General features: G+C 48.2%; 1 protein-coding gene across 1 annotated transcript in view; it reads left to right on the plus strand.

Annotated features, from left to right (window-relative positions):
• The window catches only part of NOL4L (nucleolar protein 4 like), a 134,094-nt gene that overhangs the window by 51,111 nt on the left and 65,900 nt on the right, over positions 1–17,083 (plus strand). The window contains exons 3-4 of the mRNA XM_087931944.1: positions 3,211–3,322; positions 12,725–12,834. Coding sequence (XP_087788070.1) covers positions 3,211–3,322; positions 12,725–12,834 — 222 coding nt within the window. The remainder of the gene's footprint in view (positions 1–3,210; positions 3,323–12,724; positions 12,835–17,083) is intronic.

Below are 17,083 nucleotides of genomic sequence, written 5' to 3' on the forward strand. Positions count from 1 at the left end.
AAACATAGTTATGAATACATGGATACGTATAAGAAAAATAAAAATAATATATAAAAGAAACAATAGGACAGGGATGGTAGGCACGTTGGTGCGCTTATGCACGCCCCTACAAGTTACAGGGTCCCCATCAGATCAGAGTTGGTATTCAGCTGGTTCGGACCAGTTCTGGAGAACGGGTGGTGGAAGTTTCGAGTAATTTGGAGAACCGGCAAATCCCACCTTTGACTGGCCCCGCCCCCCTCTATTCTCCGCCTCCCGTTGAGTCCCAGCTGATTGGCTGGGTCTCCTTTGGTTGCCCTGCACAGGAGAACGGAGCTGGAAAGCAGGTTAGTGAGCCGGGGAGGGAAGGGGGATTTTGCAGTATATCCTTCCCCTGGCACGCCCACCCGGCCATGCCACGCTCACCAAGCTATGCCCACAGAACCGATAGAAATTTTTTTCTGAATCTCACCTCTGTGTCCGATTCCCGAAGCGTTTGTCTTCCTGGCACTGATGGATTGGCTGGCCCAGCCGTAGATCAAAGGTTTAGTGGAAATGAAACAGCCTCTCTCTTGCTGAAAAGGCTGGGTAGTCCCGCCCAAAAGGCCACAACTAGAGTCCTGCATCGGGCTTTGGTCACTAGACTATCAAAAAAGGAGGTTGAGACTCTAGAAAGAGTGCAGAGAAGGCCAACCAGGATGATGAGGGGACTGGAGACTAAAACATACAATGAACGGTTGCAGGAACTGGGCCTGGCTAGTCTGGTCAAGAGAAGGACCAGGGGAGACAGGAGAGCATCTTCCAATAGTTGAGGGGCTGCCACAGAGAGGAGGAAGGGGGTCAAGCTATCTATCTATCTATCATCTATCGATCTATCATCTATCATCTATCTATCTATCTATCTATCTATCTATCTATCTATCTATCTATCTATCTATCTATCTATCTATCTATCATCTAACTATCTATCTATCATCTATCTTCTATCCGTCCTCTCTCTCTCATCTATTATCTCTCTCTCATTTATATCTTTCTATCTATCTATCTATCTATCGATCGATCGATCTATCTATCGATCTATCGATCTATCTATCGATCTATCTATCTCTATCTATCTCTACCCCCTCCAATATTGGAGGGGCTGCCCCAGAGAGGAGGAAGGGGGTCAAGCTATTCTCCAAGGCATCTTTGAAGGCCAGACAAGGAACAATGGGTGGAAACTGAACAAGGAAGAGATTTAATCTGGAAACAAGGAGGAATTTTCTGACAGTGAGAAAAACTAATCAGTTTCCTTCCCTTCTTTATTTCTTTTCCTTTCCTTTCTTCTTTTCTTTCCCTTCCCCCTTTCTCTTCCCTTCCCCTTTTCCTTCCCTTTCTTTTATTTCCCTTCCCTTCTTTATTTCCGTTCCCATGCCTTCTTTATTTCCTTCCCTTCCTTCCTTCCTTCCTTCCTTCCTTTTCCTTTTCCTTCCTTCCCTTCCTTCCTTCCCTTCCTTCCTTCCTTCCTTCCTTCCTTCCTTCCTTCCTTCCTTTTCCTTCCTTTCCTTCCTTCCTTCCTTTCCTTCCTTCCTTCCTTCCTTCCTTCCTTCCTTCCTTCCTTCCTTCCTTCCTTCCTTCCTTCCTTCCTTCCTTCCTTCCTTTCCTTCCTTCCTTCCTTTTCCTTTTCCTTCCTTTCCTTCCTTCCTTCCTTCCTTCCTTCCTTCCTTCCTTCCTTCCTTCCTTCCTTCCTTCCTTCCTTCCTTCCTTTTCCTTCCCCTTTCTTTTCCTTCCCTTCCCTTCCTTACTGTATTTCCCTTCCCTTTTTATATCCCCTTCTCCTTTCTTTCCTTACGTTTCCTTTTTTTTCCCCCTTTCCTCTCCTCCCCTCCTCCCCTCCCTTCCCCAGGTTGTTCAGTGAAGTGGGATCCATTGAACAACCCCTGTGAATAACTTGGCTGCGGTGATTCACTTAACAATGGCGGCTAGAAAAGTCGTAAAATAGGGCCGAGCTCGCTTCCCAACTGGTTAGCAATGGAAATTTTGGCCTCGGTTGTGGTTGTATGTCAGGGATCTACATCGAGCGAGAGGTGGGGAGGGAAATGGTTTTCTGTAAAAAATGGGGAATTGAGGGCTTGAAGAACCGAGATCCGAGAAGACATTGGTGTGTGTGTGTGTGTGTGTGTGTGTGGACATTGACAACCAGCTGAAGATGAGTCAGGAGTATGAGAGACATAAGCTAATCTCCTTCCGGGCATCATTAGAACACAAATCAAAAGGAAGGTGTAAGCCTTACTCATCAGTACCCAGCAAGGATGAGGTCACTTCTGGGGGACCTGCGAAAGGCTCTGGCACCCCACTTCCAGCTTGGATTCAGAAGAGGCATGATCAGAATTCAGACCCTTGACTACTGACTCGCATTTATAACAGTTCCAGGGTCACGGGATCCTCCTTCGGCCAACTTCTGACAAGCAAAGTCCATGAGAAGCCAGATTCACCTTACAACCATGTGACTAAGGCTCTTAAGGAGGGCTTATTTTTGGAGGGATAGAGCTTATATTAGGCGCTTGTGGAAAAACATTCTGGGGCTATCTATGTATATCTATCTATCTACCTATCTTATCTATCTCTATCGCTATACCTATCTATCTATTTCTGTATCTATTTATATATCTATTTCTATCTATCTCTATTTCTATATCTCTATATCTATATCCATTATCTATCTATCTATCTATCTATCTATCTATCTATCTATCTATCTAATCTTATTTCTATCTATATCTTTATCTACCTCTATGTAGATAGAGATAAGATATATATATATCTATGTATTTTACCTCTATCTTATCAATCTATCTCATCTGTCTATATCTATTTCTATTACTAACTATCTATCTATATCCATCTCTATCTTTATCTCTATCTCTATCTATCTCTATTTCTTTCTCTCTAATTCTCTTTCTCTCTCTCTCTCATTTATCTATCCTGCCTCTCTGCCTCTCTCTCTTTCTCTCTCCGTGTTTCACTTAATGGTGGCAAGGAAAGTGGTCCCTTAACAAACATCACACTTAGCAACAGAAATATCGGGCTCAATTGCGGTCATAACTTGAGGACTACCTGTATGCAGAGTTTTGCCTTTGAATGGAGATCCGTGGTGGGTTGCCAGATGGTGGGGCCTCCCCTTGGATGCTGCCTTGGCAAAGTCATAGATGTCATTCGGGTTTCTTCTTCTTCTTCTTCTTCCTCCGTCAGATTGCGGAGACCTACGCCTTCCTCCCACGAGAAGCGGTGACCAGGTTCCTCATGAGCTGCACCGAGTGCCAGAAAAGGATGCATTTCAACTCCAACGGCGTGGAACCTAAAGGTGAGGACTGTGGAAGTAGCCTCTTCCTCAGTGGGTTTCGGGGTTACCTGAGTGGTGCAAATCGGGGTGGAGGCTTCTTGGCGGCAGGGTGTTTTCTGCAGATGTTTTCGTGCAGATGTGCGGAGTCTTCTCCACACCCACTTGCATCACTCAGGTGACGTTCTAGGACACAGATAAAACCTCCAAGTGGCCTCAACGACCCTCTAAAAAGGATGCAAATGACCAGCTACCTGCAAGGAGCATAAATCCTTCCCTTCCCCGCCCCATCCAGTCAGAGCTGAAGAAGCTCCTTGGATGAGAAGCGAAACGTCTTCAAAGGAAAAATAAATAAAAAAGAAAGTCCAGTTGCCTCTTGAAAAAAAAAAGGACCTTTGGGACAATCGTGACCTGGGACAAGGGTCGCCAGCCATTGGGCCAAAGACCACTGATGGTCCATGAGAAAATTTGGGTGATCTGCAGAGAAATGTCCCCCGCAAAGCAATAAATCCAGGCCATGTGGGAACACAAGGCTGTGCTGCCCACACGGCCCGTGGGAACACAAGGCTTGTGCCTCTTGAATTGCGAACAACACAAGGGAGTGAGGAGAGGGGAGAAAGGGTGGAGGGGGTGGGGACTTGTCCCACGTGCCCCATACACCTGGCCTGGCCACCTGGCTGCTTCTTTCCACTTCTTTCTTCTTCTGCTTCTGGCTGCATGCAAGGAAAGCAGCCAAAGTCTTTCTTTCTCTCCCCCAAACTCCGCCAGAAATGAACCTCTGAGACCCTGCAAGGCCTCCTTGCTCCAAGAGGCTGCGCCGGCAAAAAAGACTCGTTTCTGGCAGAGTTTGGGGGAGAGAAAGAAAGACTTCTGCGGCTTCTGCTGTTTTCCTTGCATGAAGCCAAAAGTCTCTCCCTCTCTCTCTCTCTCTCTCTCTCTCTCTCTCTCTCTCTCTCTCCCCCTGAGAATGGAGCTGGAGACGGTATCCTGCGATCCCAAATAAAAACGATCGATCGGTAGGAAAACGGGGGTGGGGGTTTTTCCTGCCGACTTTTGGGGGATTTTCCCAGGGTCTCTGCTCCGCGGGATTTAAAATGAGGACTTGGTGGTTCCTGAGGTCCAAAAGGTCGGCGACCCCTGACCTGGATGACAGAGAATCTCCATAGACATTTAGCCAGTGGTTCACTTCTAGAATCCTTCGTTCTCTTACCGGACGTTGACTTTTGGTTGGAAGTATAGATTGAAAACAACAACAACAACTACTACTACTTGTGCACCCAACTCCTTAGCTTTCTGGCCTAACGGCTCATAATCCCTCAATCACAATCCCTCAAGTCATGAAATTTGTGTCAGGATGTCACCGTGATTTGCTGGTTCTCCGGACTGCGCAGAATCGTAACAACCGGTTCGATAGAACTAGTCTGAACCAGTAGAATCCCACCCGCTGCCTCTGTGCAAAAGAGGAAAGGGGGGAGGCCGTGACCCCTAAACAGCCCCCGACAAATTCTCTACCTACTCTCTCTTTACTTCCTGGTTACAAACAGGGGGTGGAAATGTTAGTCCAAACAGACATTTTATTCCAAGCCTGGTGCAGTTTCTCCAGCGAGGGCAGGCCAGAAGTCTAGAACAAGAAGGTTTTACAGTACAGGAAGTCCTCGAACTTATAACTGTTCTTTTAGTGACCATTCCAAGTTATAATGGCCCTGGGGGGCGGGAAAGAAAGTGACTTACGACCGTTTTTTCCATATTTATTGACTGTCGCTGCATCCCTTGCAGTCACAGGATCAAAATTCGGCCGTTTGGCAACCGACTCGTATTTATGATGGTCGCAGTGTCGTTCACCCCCCACCCCGGGGTGTGTGTGTCATGTGATCCCCTTTGGTGACCATCTGACAAGCCAAGTCTGGGAGAGGGAAGCCAGATTCACTTAACAGCCATGTCGCTAAGTCAGCAACTGCAGGGATTCACTTAACAACGATGGCAAGAAAGGTGTCGTAAAATCGGGACAAAACTCACTTAACTAAATAAATTAAATAAAAACAAACAAACAAAGTCACTTAGGAGCCGTGGTGGCTCAGTGGTTAGAAGGCAGGGGTGCAGGCTAACTCTGCCAACTGCCAGAGTTTGATTCTCACCAGGCTCCAGGTTGACTCGGCCTTCCCTCCTTCCCAGGTGGGTCAAATGAGGACCCAGATTGTTGGAAACAACAGGCGGACTCTGTAAACTGGTAATAGAGAGGGCTGGAAAGCACTGTGAAGCTGTATCTGTCTATTGCTATCTATTGCTATCTATCTATCCATCCATCCATCCTGTCTCTTTCTCTATATATGTGTGTGTGTGTGTGTGTCTGTCTACATCTATCTATCTATCTATCTATCTATCTATCTATCTATCTATCTATCTATCTATCTATCTATCTATCTATCTATCTATCATCTGCCTCTGTCTGTCTGTCTGTCTGTCTGTCTGTCTACATCTATCTCTCTCTCTACACATATATATGTATGTATGTATGTATGTATGTATGTATGCATGCCTGCCTGCCTACATCCATCCATCCATCCATCCATCCCATCCATCCATCCATCCATCCATCCATCTATCTATCCTCTCTCCCTCTCTCTCTCTCTCTCGTGCGTGCGCGCCGTGTATGTGTATATGTGTACGCATCTGTCTGTCTGCTACCTACCTATCATCACCTATTCTATATCTGGTGGCACAGTGGTTAGAAGCCAGTGGTTCGAAGCCCACTGCCAGGAGTTTGATCCTGAATGGCTCCAGGCTGACTCAGCCTTCCGTCCTTCCCAGGTCGGTAAAAGGAGGACCCAGATTGTTGGGGGCCAGAGGTGGACTCTGTAAACTGCTTAGAGAGGGCTCCTCCTTCCTTCCTTCCTTCTTTCCTTCCTTCCTTCCTTCCTTCCTTCCTTCCTTCCTTCCTTCCTTCCTTCCTTCCTTCCTCCCTCCTTCTCTCCTCCCTCCTTCTCTCCTTCCTTCCTTCCTTCCTCCCTCCTCCCTCCCTCCTCCCTCCCTCCCTCCCTTCCTTCCTTCCTTCCTTCCTTCCTTCTAAAGGTCAACTCAGCCTTCCCTCCTTCCCAGGTGGGTAAAATGAGGACCCGGATGGTTGGGGGCCAGAGGCTGACTCTGTAAACCGCTCAGACAGGGCTGGAAAAGCACCGCGAAAGCGGCATATAAGTCTCAGCGCGATTGCTAAGTCCAGGACTCCCATGAGAGGCTCCCCGGAGGGAGGGGGAGCAACCCAGAGCTATATTGAAATGGGAGCCGGGGGGCGGGGGCTCTCTGCGAAAGGGAGAGTTGTCTTCGCCGTCTGAAAGGCTCCTCTGTCCTCGGCTGGGCTTCCTTCGGCCGGTCGGTCCCAGGGGCAGCCAGGCCGTGGAAGTTCTCGCCAGGAGCGGGAAGGACAAAGCAGCCCCTCCCCCCACCAACCCCCAACCCCCCACTGGCCTCTGCTTTCTCTTCTGTCCGCAAGGGAGTCTTGGACAAGGGGGCTCTATTCACAAGCACAGCCAATCCGCATTTGGAAAGCATCCCCACCACGGTGCAAAACTGTGCCAATAGATGACCTTTGGGAACCCCTCCCCTCCGTCCTTTCTGAGGAGAGGCTTTAAATGCAGAGAAGAGCAACAAAGGTCAATCTCAATCGATCACTCAGAATGGAGATGGAAGGGACCTCAGAGGTCATCTAGTCCAACCCCCTGTTCAATCAATCAATCAATCAATTAGAATGGAGCTGGAAGGGGCCTTAGAGGTCTTCTAGTCCAACCCCCTGTTCAGTCAATCGATCAGAATAGAGTTGGAAGAGACCTTAGAGGTCATCTAGTCCAACTCCCTGTTCAATCAATCAATCAGAATAGAGTTGGAAGAGACCTTGGAGGTCATCTAGTCCAACCCCCTGTTCAATCAATCGATCAGAATAGAGTTGGGAAGGGACCTTAGAGGTCATCTAGTCCAACCCCTGGTCAATCAATCAATCAGAATAGAGTTGGAAGAGACCTTGGAGGTCATCTAGTCCAACCCCTGTTCAATCAATCGATCAGAATAGAGTTGGAAGAGACCTTGGAGGTCATCTAGTCCAACTCCCTGTTCAATCAATCACTCAGAATAGAGTTGGAAGAGACCTTGGAGGTCATCTAGTCCAACCCCTGTTCAATCAATCGATCAGAATAGAGTTGGGAAGGGACCTTAGAGGTCATCTAGTCCAACCCCTGGTCAATCAATCAATCAGAATAGAGTTGGAAGAGACCTTGGAGGTCATCTAGTCCAACCCCTGGTCAATCAATCAATCAGAATAGAGTTGGAAGAGACCTTGGAGGTCATCTAGTCCAACCCCCTGTTCAATCAATCGATCAGAATAGAGTTGGAAGAGACCTTGGAGGTCATCTAGTCAACTCCCTGTTCAATCAATCACTCAGAATAGAGTTGGAAGAGACCTTGGAGGTCATCTAGTCCAACCCCCTGTTCAATCAATCAGTTAGAATGGAGCTGGAAGGGACCTTAAGAGGTCTTCTAGTCTAACCCCCTGTTCAATCAATCAGTTAGAATGGAGCTGGAAGGGACCTTAGTGGTTATCTAGTCCAACCCCTCTCAATCAATCAATCAATCAGAATGGAGCTGGAAGGGACCTTAAGAGGTCTTCTAGTCCAACCCCCTGTTCAATCAATCAGTTAGAATGGAGCTGGAAGGGACCTTAAGAGGTCTTCTAGTCTAACCCCCTGTTCAATCAATCAGTTAGAATGGAGCTGGAAGGGACCTTAGTGGTTATCTAGTCCAACCCCCTGCTCAATCAATCAATCAATCAGAATGGAGCTGGAAGAGACCTTAAGAGGTCTTCTAGTCCAACCCCCTGCTCAGGCAGGAAGCCCTAGACCATTTTACACCAATTATTTGTCCAATCTCTTCTTGAAATCCTCCAGTGATGGAGCAACCACAACTTCCGAAGGCAACTTCTGTTCCACGGGTTGATTGTTTCTCACCGTCAGGAAATTCTTCCTTATTTCCAGGTTGAATCTCCCCTTGCTGTGTTTCTACCTGTTGTAGAGATTCTCCGTTCTCCAGGTCATGGTTGCCCCAAAGGTGCTTTTTTTTTTTCAGGAGGCAAGCGGACTTTCTTGTTTGTTTGTTTTTTTGAAGACGTTTCCCTTCTCATCCAAGGAGCTTCTTCACTTCTGACCGGATGGTGCAGAAGGAAAGGATTTATGCTCCTTGCAGACAAAGCTGGTCATTTGCATCCTTTGAGAGGGTCGTTGAGGCCGCTTGGAGGTTTATGATTAGGGGACTGGAGGCTAAATAAACCGCACAAAGAACAGTCGCAGGAATTGGGTGTATGTCTACTTTAACGAAAAGAAGGACCAGGGGAGACAGGAGAGCTGTGTTCCAACATCTCAGGGGCTGCCCCAAAGAAGAGGGAGTCAAGCTAGTGAAGCCCCACCCTTGCTCTGGGGATAAAAGGAAGGGGGCAGAGGTGAATAGGTGTGATAGACAGCTATTCATCTCCCAGACAGACGGATGGACTTGTTAGCCAGCGGTGAAAGACAAACTTTTTGCCGGTCTGCCGGTGTTCCTAATAAAGGAATCTTTTGAGTTCACTTCAGAGGGCTTGTCGTGGTTGGGGAGATGGGTCAGAACAACAGGTAGAATCAAAGTGGTCCCTCAAAGATCCTGGCCCCCACTCCTTCTTTCCAGATCCATGGTTGAACCATCTTAAAGTCCTTAGCCTTACCACACCAGGCATGACTTTCCCGAGCGTCGAATCCAAAAACTTATTCACGATCTTTGGCAGCATGCTGAAAGAGAAGACAAGCAAAGGCAAGAAATTATAAAGGACAAGTGTCATGCCCTTGTTAGCGTCGGATTCTGAGGGAGAGGAGGAACAGCCAACAGGGAGTGGAAGGTGTGGCTCCGGAGGTTGTGGAGGAGGCTGGGGAAGGGCAGAGGCCGGCTGGGCAGTCAGAGGAAAACCCAGGCCCATCCCCTCTCCATCCTGGGGCATGCAGGGAGGAGAGGATAAGGGAGAAACATGAATGGTGTGGTCTACGGGGGAGGAAAGGGCCTTGATCCCCTTCATAGGCTGCAGCTGTGACAACTGAATAAGAGGACGGACATGCGTTGGGGCCAGTGCTGGAAACAAAGCATGGAAATATCTCTAGTTTATGGTTCCTCTCTGAGTTGAGCGTCCTTCCCAGTGTGTGTTCCGTTATCTGTGGACGTCTTCAAGCCCTTATCTTTCCTGGTTTGTATTGTTTTTTGCCCTCCTTTTCTTAACTGCTTGTGCGGGAGTTTTTTTTGTCTCCATTCAAGGATATTTTGGAGCTTTGAAGCAAAGGGAAGGAATAAAAGGGGCTTCACTGGGTTTTTGTGACTGGGTTTATTTTGTATGCCCACCCTGGGTCGTCATATAACCAGTGGAACAGCTTGTGTCCGGAAGTTGTGAATGCTCCAACACGGAAGGGTTTTAAGAAGAGATTGGACAGCCATTTGTCTGGAATGGTGTAGGGCATGACAGCTTTAAGATTTGTGGACTTCAACTCCCAGAATTTCTCCGCCAGTCATGTTAGCTCCGGGATTCTGGGAGTTGAAGTCCACAAGTCTTAAACTTGCCAAGTTTGAAGACTCTTGTGATAGATGATAGACAGATGATAGATAGATAGATAGATAGATAGATAGATAGATAGATAGATAGATAGATGGATAGATGGGTAAGTAGGTAGGTAGGTATGGAGAGAGAAGAGAGAGAGAGATGATAGGTAGGTAATAGATCAGGGGTCTTCAACCTTGTCAGCTTTAAGACTTGTGGACTTTAGTTCCCAGAATTCCTCCTCCAGCCATGTTAGCTCAGGGATTCTGGGAGTTGAAGTCCACAAGTCTTAAAGCTGACAAGGTTGAAGACCCTTGTGATAGATGATAGACAGATGATATATAGATATATAGATGATAGATAGATAGATAGATAGATAGATAGATAGATAGATAGACAGACAGACAGACAGATAGACAGACACAGACAGACAGACGGATAGATGGATAGATGGATAGATAGGTTAGTAGGTAGGTAGGTAGGTACGGAGAGAGAAGAGTGAGAGAGATGATAGATAGGTAGGTAATAGATCAGGGGTCTTCAACCTTGTCAGCTTTAAGACTTGTGGACTTCAACTCCCAGAATTCCTCAGCCAGCAACGCTGCTTTAGACTTCCTGTTGCTGTGGCTGGCTGAGGAATTCTGGGAGTTGAAGTCCACCAGTCTTAAAGTGGCCAAGGTTGGAGACCGCTGCTTTAGACTTCCTGTTGCTGTGGCTGGCTGAGGAATTCTGGGAGTTGAAGTCTACCAGTCTTAAAGTGGCCAAGGTTGGAGACCCCTGCAATAGAAGAGTTTGATGTTAGGTAACTATCAATATAATCTCCAAAGCACCTGAGTACAAGACAAGAAATGATGGATGGAAGCCACCGATGGTCCTCAATTTAGGAGGACAATTGAGCCCAATGTTTCTGTGGCTAAGCCTAACAACAGTGAAGTGAACTTTGCTCCATTTTACAACCTTTCTTGGCACCGTTGTTAAGTGAATCACTGCAGTTGTCAGGTAGGTTACCGAGTTGTTAAGCGAATCTGGCTTCCTGCATTGACTTGGCTCGTGAGAAGGTCACAAAAGAGAATCACATGACCACGGGGCCCTGCAACCGTCGTAAATACGAGACAGTCGCCAAGTGTCTGAATTTTGATCATGGGGATCACGGTCGTCAGTGTGAAAAACGGCCATAAGTCGCTTTTTTTTTTCAGTGCTGTTGTAACACCGAACGGTCATTCAATGTACCGTTGTAAGTCAAGGACTTCCTGTAGTGTAGCAGAAGTTGTGGGGGCTCCATCACTGGAGATTTTCAAGGGAAAAAAAAAACCCGACAATCATGTATCTGAAATGACCTAGGGTCTCCTGCTTGGGCAGGGGGCTGGACTAGATGACCTCTAAAGTCCCTTCCAACTCTTGCAGTTCTATAATTCTGTAAGATTCTCTTGCTTAGGCAGGGGGTTGGACTAGAAGACCTCCGAGGTCCCTTCCAATTCTTGTTATTCTGAAAGTGTGTTAGACTAATCTGGAAATGACACACACACACACACACACACACACACACACAAAGGGTGCTGTCGAAGGGGGGAAAAAAACAGTGGTGTTTAACGTGGCTTGTAGAGGTGTAGAATTAGCACATGGTGTGATGAATGTGTCCACCAAGTTTATTGTTAAAATGTGCTAGTATTGCTGTTGTAGGGGAAAAAAATCTGTTTCTCTTCATATTCGTTTTATTACAATTTTGCACAACGGGGTGAAGTTGGGCAATCCCAGATTGTGTAGGACAAGCGTGGTAGAAAAACGGAATATTGGTTGAGTATAATGCCGGGGGGGCGATGATAAAAGGGACTGTATACCTAGCTTGTAATTCTTTAAGGGTCTCCTACTTGGGCAGGGGGCTGGACTAGACGCCCTCCAAGGCCCCTTCCAATTCTTGCTATTCTGCAATTCCATTAAGGGTCTCCTCCCTGAGCAAGGGGCTGGACTAGACGACCTCTGAGGTCCCTTCCAACGCTTGCTATTCTGTAATTCCCTTAGGGTTTTGTGCTGTTGCTTTATTTGATGCTATATTGCTGTTTTACTGTTTATCTTGGTTATATGGTTAATCGATAGTTGGTTAGTAGTGGAATTTATAATTCCAGGTGGGGTGTATGCTGTCCAGACAGTATCTAGGTAATTGGGAATTGAGATAATTAAGTGAGAATTGGGAGCTGTCCCCTTAAGGGAATGCCTCGTGGGAAATGTAGTTAATGCATCCTGGGAATTGTAGTTCACGTCCTGTGGTCACATCTGTAATCCTGATTGGTCACTGAATTGACCCTTGGTTGGGTTGGGGGAGGTTCCTTCACTCTTGCTCAGACCCCAGCCTTGTGCTGGCGTCTTACCTTTTTACTCCATCATTATGGGATGAAAGATTACTATCCTTTTACACTATGAAGTCAGCTATGCAAAGATTCGGACGTTTAGGTGAATCTCGACGTAACCGGGAGTTATACTTTGAGAATGCCTTGTGAAGCCAATGAAGAAATTTTGTAGGAAAGCCTTCGTAGAGTTTGCCTGTCTGCCTTTATATTCAGCCAGCCAGTTTAAAGACAGGACAGGTCTCCTGCTTGGGCAGCGGGGCTGGACTAGATGCCCTCCAAAGTCCCTTTCCAGCGCTAGGATTTTATAACTGGGGCTAAGTCTAGGGCTACCTGTATTGGGTAGGTATTCAGAGACCAACGGAGAACAGGTGAGAATCCAGAATGTCGATTCCCTCTTATCCAGGTGACGGAGGAGGAGGAGGGTTAAGTCAAGTTACTCCGTCTTTCCAAGCCTTTGAAAAGAGTCCCGTTTTCCTTCTTTCCTTCCAGAAAACGATTCTCCTTCTTCGCTGGTCTCGGGCATCATCGATTACAACATGCCTCTCACCTCCACTTACCTGAAGCAGATGAAGCTCCGAGTTATGAATTCCCAGGAACAGGTGAGCGGTTTGGGGTTTTTTTTGCCTTGCTGGATGGAGATCTTGGTTAGCTGGATGCTTTGCTGGGAGGAGTGTGTGTGTGTGTGTAAACTTGGTTGTCTGCAAACCTCTCTCCTTCCTTCCGTCCTTGTCTTGTTACCCGTCCACCTGGTTGCAACTCGCGCGTCTAAAAAAAGACATCGCGGCGTTTCGGTCGGGCCCGCTTGAGGATGAAGGCTGGGAAATTGGCAGTTTTTCACGGAGCGGATCAGTAAAAATGGGGAAAGGACGATTTTAGGAGGGGATGGACTTTGTTAAGGCCAGACCTGAGTTAGAGTGGAAGGTATTGCGGAAACCAAAATTGGGTTTTATTGCTGTCCTGAGGCCGGTTGATTTCTTATGGACGTTTCATGACCCAGCTAGGCAACATCATCGGTGTTAGAAGGGAGCGGAGGTTGCGGAGAGGAGGAGGAAAAAGGAGAGGAGGAGGAGGAGGAGAGGTGGAGGGGGAAGGGGAGGAGCAGGAGGAAGGGAGGAGGCGGGGAAGGAGGAGGTGGAGGAGAGGAGCAGGAGGGAGAGGAAGAAGAAGAGGAGGAGGAAGAGGAAGAGGAAGAGGAGGAAGAGGAGGAGGAGGACTGTGAGGTCCTTGTTCAGTTTGAATTTTGTTTTCCTGCAGACATCTCATGACCCAACTAGGGAACGCCCTCAGAACTAGTGAGCGCGTGGGGTTTGCTCTGGGATGAGTGAATTTTGCTCTCTGTTTCTATGCAAGCGGCTTCCCCGTTCAGGGGCTTCCTTGATCAGGCTGCGCTTTATGTTGGCTTGTTCATCTGAGTGGGTGGTCCTGTCATGGTCTGTCCTGCCTTCACGGACAGAAAGAAACCACTATATAGAAGCAGAGAGTAAGCTTCCCCTCTCTCCGAACCCTGATGATGTTCCCCGTTTGGGTCATGAAACGTCTACAAGAAAAAACACCAAGTTCAGAAAGCACCAAGGACCCCATAGTCCTCCCACTCCTCCTCTTCCTCCTAATCTTCCTCTTCCCCCTCCTTCTCCTTCTCTTCCTCCTGCTCCTCCCTTTCTTCTTCCTCCTCCCCTCTTTCTCCTGCTCCTCCCCTCCTCCTGCTCCTCCTTCTCTTCCTCCTCCTCCCCCTCCCTCCTGCTCCTCCCCTCCTCCTGCTCCTCCTCCTCTTCCTCCTTTCCCCCTCCTGCTCCTCCCTCTCTTCCTCCTCCTCCTCCCCCTCCCTCCTGCTCCTCCCCTCCTCCTGCTCCTCCTCTTCTTCCTCCTTTCCCCCTCCTGCTCCTCCCTCTCTTCCTCCTCCTCCCTCCTGCTCCTCCCCTCCTCCTGTTCCTCCTCTTCCTCCTGCTCCTCCTTTCCCCTCCTGCTCCCTCCCTCTCTTCCTCTTCCCTCCCCCTTCCCTCCTGCTCCTCCCTCTCTTCCTCCTCCTCCCCTCCCTCCTGCTCCTCCCTCCTCCTGCTCCTCCTCCTCTTCCTCCCTCCTCCCCTCCCTCCTGCTCCTCCTCCTGCTGCTCCTGCTCCTCTTCCTCCTTTCCCCCTCCTGCTCCTCCTCTTCTTCCTCCTTTCCCCCTCCTGCTCCTCCCTCTCTTCCTCCTCCTCCCTCCTGCTCCTCCCCTCCTCCTGTTCCTCCTCTTCTTCCTCCTTTCCCCTCCTGCTCCTCCTCCTCCCTCTCTTCCTCTCTTCCTCCCTCCCCCTTCCTCCTGCTCCTCCCTCTCTTCCTCCTCCTCCCCCCTCCCTCCTGCTCCTCCTCCCTCCTCCTGCTCCTCCTCCTCTTCCTCCTTTCCCCCCTCCTGCTCCTCCCTCTCTTCCTCCTCCTCTCCCCCTTCCTCCTGCTCCTCCTCCTGCTCCCCCTCTTCCTTCTCCTCCTCCTGACACCCCCCGTCCCTTCTAGCGCTGATGATGCTCCCCAGTCGGGTCATCAAAAGGCCTCCAACGAAACCACCCAGCTCAGATGGCCCCAGCCTGACCTCGCAGCTCGACCCTGAGCCGCAAATATTATCTCTCTTTTTCTTCTTCTTTTTTTTTGGCTTTATCTCTGCTCATGTTCTGAAGGACCTTGGCTCGCCAAGGAGAGAGAGCCGGTTTGTGTCTTTGGAAGCATTGTGTGTGTGTGGGGGGGAAATAACGCAAGGATCAGCACCCTCTGTTTCTGCCCCCCTCCCCAAAAAAAACCCCCTCCCTCTCAAGGTGCTTGAAAAATAGAAAAATAGAAGAGGGAAAAAAAGGCGCGGGGGGTGGAAGCCGTTAACCTTGATAGCCACAAAGCTGGAAAATAATTTTAGAAGGCCACGGAAGCAGAAGCGCTTGGTGGGAAGGCAGAACAGCGAGTGCGTGTGTGTGTGTGGGTCTGTTTGTGCTGCCGTGTCGTAAGGGAGCAAAAATCGCCCTTCTCTTCGTGAGCCCGAATGGAAGTGATGCGTTTGGGGGCTGTTTCTCATCCTTCGTTTCGGGCCTCTGATCTAGGAACTGAACTGCAGCTTCCCCCGAACTCGGACCTCTACTTTGAAGAAGTGATACTCGGGTGTGTTTCCAAGCGAGAAAAGTGGATGTGGAAGTTTTAGTTCAGCTGGGGGACCCCAGTTTGGCTGCCGTTTCGGGAAGGAGGAAAGAGGAAACGTTAGAATTTAGCATATTTTGCGGGGAGGCTCTGGTTGCAATTCACGTCGGAAGAATTTTGCGGGGCAGGGAAATGCGGCAAGACCTAGATAGATAATCAGAGTTGGAAGGGACCTTGTAGGTCATCTAGTCCAACCCCCCCGCCCAAGCCTCTTGAACCTCTTGAAAGGTTGTTGTTGCTGACTCCGAATCCTGCCTGCATCCTAACGGCGTTTCTCCCCAAGGGAAGAAAAAAATATAGCCATCCCCCCGTTACTTGTACACTGGAGAAATTTATTTATTTTTTTGCGGCATCTTAGCTGTCAAAGAGAAGAGTGGATTGTGTTGTATGTGTGAAAGAAAGACAGAGGAGGTGTTTGTAATTTGTTTGTCCTTGAAAGTTGCACTGTTTGCTGGCATTGTTGGGTAGAAATGTCAGTTGTATCATTACTTTACAAAAAGCGATTACCTAATAATGCGGCTTTGTTCCTCTATAAAATAGCACAAAATCCACACAGGTGGTTTAGGGTTCGTGAAGCAACCGTTCAGCTTTTTACATTTGTGACCGTTGCAAAATCCCTACGGTCATGTGATCAAAATTTAGGAGCTCGCCGCGTTGTACTGTGTACCTCAAGGATAAAACACCCGGACGCAAACTGAGCAACGTGCTATATAGGCAGTACAATAACAGAAAACAGATAATCACAGTTGGAAGGGACCTTGTAGGTCATCTAGTCCAACCCCCCCCACCCAAGCAGGAGACCCTACACCATTTCTGACAGAGGGCAGTCCAGTCTCTTCTTGAAGGTCTCAAGTAAGGGAGCTCCCACAACTTCTGAAGGCAACTTCGGTTCCATGGGTTGTTCTCGCTGTCAGAAAATTGCTCCTTATTTCCAGGATGAATCTCTCCTTGTTCAGTTTCCATCCATTATTCCTTGTCTGGCCTTCGGGTGTCTTGGAGAATAGCTTGACCCCCTTCCTCCTCCTCCCTGTGGCAGCCCCTCAAATATTGGAAGATGCTCTCCTGTCTTCCCTGGTCCTTCTCTTCACCAGACTAGCCAGGCCCAGTTCCTGCAACTATTCAAAGTATGTTTTAGTCTCCAGTCCCCTCATCATCCTGGTTGCTCTTCTTTGCACTTTTTCTAGAGTCTCAACATCTTTTTTATAGCGTGGTGACCAAAACTGGACGCAGTACTCTAGGTGTGGCCTTACTAAGACTTTATAGAGTGGTATTAATACCTCCCTAGATCTTTATTGTGTCCCTCTGTTAATGCAGCTTAGGATTGCATTGGCTTTTTTGGCTGCTGCTGCACAACATTGGCTCCTATTTAGCTGGTTGTCCACTAAGACTCCAAGATTCCTCTCCCAGTTCCTGCTGTTGAGCCTGGTTTCACCCAGTCTATATGTGTCCTTTGGGTTTTTCTTGCCTAAGTGTAGGACTTTACTTTTCTCTACATCGAATTTCATTTTGTTGGATACGGCCCAGTGTTCTAGTCTGTCAAGATCCATCTGGATCTTGAGCCTATCTTCTAGGGTGTCAGCTACTCCTGCCAGTTTAGTATCCTCTGTAAATTTGGTAAATTCCCTTTCTATCCCCTCCTCTAAGTCGTTAATGAAGATATTGAAGAGTCCTGGGCCTAAGAGGGAACCTTGTGGC

The sequence above is a fragment of the Pseudonaja textilis genome, chromosome 3 (assembly GCF_049901715.1).
Source record: "Pseudonaja textilis isolate UNSWEBS1 chromosome 3, rPseTex1.2, whole genome shotgun sequence".
In the NCBI taxonomy this organism is placed as follows: Eukaryota; Metazoa; Chordata; class Lepidosauria; order Squamata; family Elapidae; genus Pseudonaja; species Pseudonaja textilis.